The 5686-nt window shown below is 69.7% G+C and overlaps 1 protein-coding gene across 1 annotated transcript; it reads right to left on the bottom strand.

Annotated features, from left to right (window-relative positions):
* Window positions 1–945: 945 nt before the first annotated feature.
* On the bottom strand, window positions 946–4262 carry C2CD4C (C2 calcium dependent domain containing 4C). Its single transcript, XM_025456618.3, has 2 exons — window positions 4085–4262; window positions 946–3799 (listed from the first exon to the last, which is right to left on the bottom strand). Exons 1-2 carry the CDS (start codon window positions 4200–4202, stop codon window positions 2496–2498), a joined length of 1422 nt encoding a protein of 473 aa, XP_025312403.2. The 5' UTR covers window positions 4203–4262; the 3' UTR covers window positions 946–2495.
* Between the last annotated feature and the right edge of the window lie 1424 nt (window positions 4263–5686).

The following is a 5686-nucleotide window of genomic DNA, read 5'->3' as shown; positions in this document are numbered from 1 at the left end:
GGGAGGCGAGGAACCCAAGCTAACACGAGTCTCAGCGGCTCCTTAGGTGAGGGCAAGGCCGGGGTGAGGCGTGGGCCCCCCCTTTACCGCAGGCTGCCTGGTTCCACAGCAACCCCGCAGGAGCCCGGGAGGGGGCCCGGCACGGTGTCAGAGCTGACACACGGACCAGGATGAACCTGCCCCAACCCTGGTGTCGGAGACGCACGTGACCCCCATCAGCACGCGAGCAGCGATCAGACGTAGGACCCACTGAGGAAAGCCCCCTTCCCCAGCCGAGGGAACTGGGAGGGCTTCTGGGAGGAGTCACCGTCTCAGCTGAAGCCTGAAAGTGAAGTCGGGGGCTGGGAGGTGAAGGAACAGCAGATGTCCGGGGCCTGCAGCCCTCGCTGTCCTTGCTGCCCCTGCCCAGGGGTCTCCAGGCCCCAGGACAAGGCTGGAGGTGGCCTCTGGCTGAAGCACTTGCCCTCTGAATCCTTCTGGCCGGGGGGCGGGGCGGGTGCTGCTCTGGCAGCTGACGGCGTCTAAGGGGGTCCCTGTTGGTGACGACCCCACGGGTCCCCCTTTTCCCCAATCAGCAGAACCGGCAGGGGCAGGCCCTGGGCTCCCACAGTGAGGGGGTGGGTGCAGGTTCCCGCTCTCATTAGCCAGGCTGCTGGCGGTGGTTCCCGAAGCACCTGTGCCCTCGTCCCGTGGGGCGGGCTGTCATGGGGTGGGCTGTGTGTGCTCGGAGGGTGAGGACAGGACCTCACACACCCCTGCTGAGTAAATGCCGCTGTCACCCGTCGCCCCACAGGGCCTGCGCGTCCCTGGGGCGTCACCCTGTGGCAATCGGGCCTTCCCGCCTCCGCCCCCAGCAGGAGACAGAGGATCCCCGGGCTTCACAAGCCTCCCCCCCCAACTCAAGGCAAAATCCCTCTTGTTATTAAACACCAAAGCAAACAGATCTCCACCCCCGCACTCCCAAAACACCTTTATTGCACTAAAAACAGCATTTATAAACAAACACACTGGGGAGAGGCTGCGAACTCGGAACACAAAGATGTCAAACGGTGCAGGGCATGTAAGACGGGCCCCTACGCGGAGGGCGAGCAGGGGTGCGAGCGCCAAGCATTCGCCCTCCGTCTACCTGCCCCGGGCCTGTGGGGGCCCCTCAGGCCTAGGACAGAGGGGGGGCGGGGGGCACAGCAAGGGACCTCCGCTCCAAGGGCCCCAGATTCTCAAAGTGCAAAGGGGAACACGTGCTTTCCCCGGCGATGGGGGAAATCATCCCTCCCCCAGTGCGATTTGGAAACCCAGTCAGGAGGACAAAGCTTGAACGGGGAGGGGGCCCCAGGGTTCCCCAGGAGCAAGCCCACCAGGCAGCCGGGGATGGGCACAGAGGCACAGCCGGCCTGGCCTGGCCCCTGCTTCGAGCTGTACCCCTCGTTTGGTGAAGCTGGGAAATGTCCACAGACGTCATTCAAGGACCCACATTGCGACACAACAGTTAAACCCATGCAGCATGAAGGGCACAGCCAGGGTCCTCCCGGCCTGCCGCATCCTCCCTGCATCCCCCCCACACTAACCCGAAGCTATTTACCATGCGCAGCAGGAGCCCAGCACGATCCCGGGCTGTCACTTCCCGGGGTCTGCGACCAGGGGTGTGCAGGGGTGGCGGCGCCCAGCCTCGGAGGGACAGGGAGGGCCGGGGGCTGGGGGCCGCCCTCGAGGTCCGTGCTGCACGGCCCCGCCGGGGAGGGAGGCTCCAGATGCCCCGGCAGGGCCTCAGGTCAGGCAGGCTGGCCGGCAGGGAAGGTGCTGGAAGAAACCAGCAGACAGGAGACGAGCCCCGGCTCCCGGCGTCATCTCCAGGCTCTCCTCCACCGCCAGCTCCGTGGCAACCCGGCCTCCCTCCTCCGCCCGTCGGGTGCTGGCTCTCGGCCCCCACGGGCTCCCGCCTTGCTGACCGGCTCTGCCTTCGGAGCCTGGGAAGGCCGAGCGCGGCCAGAGCCAGATGAACCCGGGGCAGTGTGTCCGCAGCCCTGTGGCCGCTGTTGGCACATCCCAGGCCGGTGCTGCTCCCCGGCAGGGCGACTCTCCGGCCACCACCAAAGATACTTGGCTCGGCCTCAGGACGGGCAACCTCCCGGTCCGCCATCGCTCTCTGTTGCCCCCTGCACGGGGTCCCAGCCACCACCCCGTCCCTGGCCAGAGCCCCTTTCCAGAGCTCAGAAAGGGGCAGGGCGGCACGCAGCTTAGGGCATGGGGTGGGGGACACTCAGCCCCGCAAAGTGTCCCCTTCTCCTCCCCGGCAGCCCCCTCTCTTCCTCCTCCGAAAAAAATCAAGCCGTGAAAACTACCGTCCCGGTCACCGTTGGCAACCGGGTACCGGCCAGCGCAGACTGCCGCCCAGCCTGAGTGGAAACCCCCCGGCCCCCCGCCACTGGCCTCCTGCCCATCGGGATCCGGGTGGGAGGGGAGCTGGGGCGTGCCCTCTGCACCCCCAGGAGAGGCCCTTACAAGGAGGGGAGCAGGGAGGTGAGGGGCAGCTCCTTCTCCCCGAGCAGCGTGTCCCGCTTGAGGCTGCTGCCCTTGTTCACCACCTTGATCCTGAGGGCCAGCTTTCGGACGCTGGCTGGCCCCAGGCCGTCGAAAAAGAAGTCTTCGTTGAAGACGGGGTGGCGGCTGTTCTTGATGATGGTGCTGCGCTGCTTCTGCAGCTTGCCCGGGACCAGGCACAGCCCCACGCAGCAGTTGATGCTGCGGGCGTCGCACAGGCAGTCATAGAGGCCCTCGGCGGCCAGCAGGCGCACCCGCAGGCGGGCCTGCGCTGCCTCGTACTCCGCCAGCAGCCGCACGCTGCCCCGGGGGCCCACACGGACCGCATGCTCGGCGCGGGGCACCTGGCCAGTCTCGGGGCCCGGCTCGGGGGCGGCCCTGCGGGTCAGGCGGCGCCGCGCCCCGGGGCTGGTGTCTGGCGCGCCGTCCTCGGCGGCCAGGGAGCCGTGGCGGCCCGCCGACTGCTTGAGCTGGCTCACCTTGGCCTGGCTGTCCTGGGCGAACCCCTTCAGCAGCGACACGGAGCGTGAGAGCAGAGGGGACCCGAACGGGGAGGACTCGGCCGAGGACCCGGTGTCACTCTCCCCGCCGCTGAAGTAGCGGCTGGGGCTCATGAGGGCCCCCGCCGCCTCCCTGGGCACCCCGTCACCCCCGTTGGCCTTGGTGGCGCCCCCCCGACGGCGACCGGCCCCCGGGGAGCCCACCTGAGCCAGGGCCCCGTGCTCGCTGTGGAACAGGGACTCCTTGCGCCGCGTGTGCGGGCTCTCGGCCAACGTGGCGAAGCCATAGGATGTCTGAGCCTTGGGCACCGACGGCAGGGACATGGCGCCCTGGGCCTGGGGGTCGGCGTTGGTGGCAGCCTCCTCCACCGGCCAGTCCTCCGCGCTCTCAATCTGGATCACATGTCGCGTGGCCGCCTTCAGCAGGTTCTTGCTCTCAGCTGCCAACTTGGCCGGCAGCCGGGGGCTCCGGGGGGCTCGGCGGGGCGGGCCCGAGGCCGGGTTCTGCTCTGCGGCTGCTGCTGCGGGGCCCGGCTCGGCCTGCCCCTCGGCATCCGTGGGGCCGGCGGGCAGCTTGGGGGGTATGAAGAAGTCGGGGATCTTGTCGGGGGTCAGCACGTTGCTGTACAGGGGCCCCTTGGCGGCCTTGTCCCCGGCCTCGCTCCCGGGGGTCCCGTGCTCCCCAGACCCCCGGAGCCGCTCCAAGAACCACATGTTGGTCTTCCTCATGCGGGCAGGAGGCCAGGTGGGGTCTGCAGGGTCTGGGGAGAGAGGAACCGGGGCCCTGCGACCGGGGCGGGGGCGCTTGGGCGCCTGCTGGGGTGCACCGGGCTGGGCCCGGGCGGGGGTCGCGCAGGGCGCGTCACCCCCCTCCCCTCCCGTCCCCTCCCGAGACAGACCCGAGGCGCCTGGGCAGGTGGGGGCGGCGCTCGGACCTGGGGGGCCCCGGACCGCGACCCCCGCCCCGGGCCGGGGCCCCCGACGTGCTCCCCACGGGTCCCCCCACCTGTGGCTTCGCCCGGCGCCGGGCGGGGCGGGGCGCTCACCTGCGCGGCTGGGCCGAGGCCGGAGGTCGCCCCGCGGGCTCGCGGGGGTCGGGGAGGGTCGGGGCGCGGGGGACGCGGCCGCAGCTGCTGCCCGGGCGGCGGCGGCGCAGGGACTCATTCACCGCGGGGAAGCCCCGCCCGGCCGCGCCGCCGTATTCCTCCTAGTACGGCCGCGCGCCCCGCCCCCGCCCCGCCCCCGCGCGCCCCGCCCCCGCCGCGCCCCCGGCCCGCCCCCCGCGCTCGTGCCCCCGGATGCGCGGACCCCCGGCGCCCCCGCCCGTGCCTCAGTCTACCTGCGCGGGGCTGGCAGCGAGGGGCGGGGCTCTGAGCGCGGCCCCCCAGACCCCAGCAGCCCGGCAGGCCCCCTCCTCCCCGCTGCACCGGCGTCCACCCCGCCCAGGCGGGCACAGCCCATGGAGCAGCCGGTGGCATCTCGGGATGCCCAGTGCGCCCGTACCCCGGGGACAGGGACGCGGGCAGCCGCCAGTGTGGGTTTGCTGGCTCCAAACGCGCACCGGGAAAACACGATGGAGGGGACACGGGAGACGGGGCACCTGCTCCTCGGGGCTCAGGTCAGCAGGTGGCGGCAGCCCCAGGCCTCGCAGCGCCGGGCCGCAGGTCCCCTGGGCGTCCCCGGCTCCTCTGCTTGCTCAGCCGCTGCCCGCCCTCCCAGCCTCGCGTCCCCCTCAGTCCCCCTCAGTCCTGAGGCCTCTCTCGGTCCAGCTACTGCATGGAGGAACCCCGAGCCTGGGCTTGATTAGATCATGACTGTCCAGGAGCCTCCTGTGTTCCAAGAGGGCCCCAGGCCTCATCGTGGCCCCCGCTGGGGTGCGGGCTGGTCAGCAGAACGGGGTGCAGCCCGGAACTGCCGCCCTCCACACCTCCCTTGACTTTGGAGTGGGTGCGGCTTCGAGTGCCAATGTCCAGATGGGAGAGGCAAGGCGCAGAGAGGTCCATGACACCCCCGAAAGGCCTGTCGCAGCTTTGCTCTCTTAGCAGATATTGAGTCCTCTCGGTGCTGGGGGGCCCGGGCATGGCCACAAGAGTGACAGGGAGGTTGATGCCAGTGAATGCTTCACTTCCCCTCTACCTCCAGGAAGCCCACCCTGCTTGGCAGCCAGGCAGGCCCAGCATCAGCCTGACACAGCCCACGCACCCCAATGTGAGCTACCATGGAGGACGCCCCCGAGCACACACATTGCTCTTGTTGGGCCTGGAGCTCCTGGGAAAGGGTGGGGTGTGTCTCCAAGACACTGGGGTCTTTCATAAACACCTGCCAGATAAGTGGATGACCTAGCCCCACAGTGAAGAGGACTCCTAGGTCAGTGCTCGTCCCTTGGGGGGCAGGACCGAGGGCCTCAGGGCCACCAGCCACCTTTGTCTGTGCAAGGATAGGGACAGCGGTGCTCACAAAGGAGAAGTGCCCGAGCCGGTCTCAGGAAGGGGGGGACAATGCCAGGCTTTCTGATGACAAGCCAGCCCGGGCACTGAGGGCTTCACTCCCCGCTCCCCTTACCCAGCTCCAGCAGGGTCTCCACCCCGTGGGTGGAGGGAGGAGGCTTGACTTTATTCTGTGCTGATTCCTGTGCTAAGCTCCTGGGG

This window comes from Canis lupus, chromosome 20, assembly GCF_003254725.2.
Source record: "Canis lupus dingo isolate Sandy chromosome 20, ASM325472v2, whole genome shotgun sequence".
Classification (NCBI taxonomy): Eukaryota; Metazoa; Chordata; class Mammalia; order Carnivora; family Canidae; genus Canis; species Canis lupus.
Note: the sequence above shows the minus strand (reverse complement) of the source record. Positions and strands in the feature narration are given on the sequence as shown.

What these genes read in the sequence shown, in the direction of transcription:
- C2CD4C (XM_025456618.3), bottom strand. Translation starts at nt 4,202, where the DNA reads ATGAGTCCCTGCGCCGCCGCCGCCCGGGCAGCAGCTGCGGCCGCGTCC. An exon ending in GCCTCGGCCCAGCCGCGCAG is followed by an intron (nt 3,800 to 4,084) that starts GTGAGCGCCCCG and finishes CTCTCTCCCCAG; the next exon opens with ACCCTGCAGACCCCACCTGG.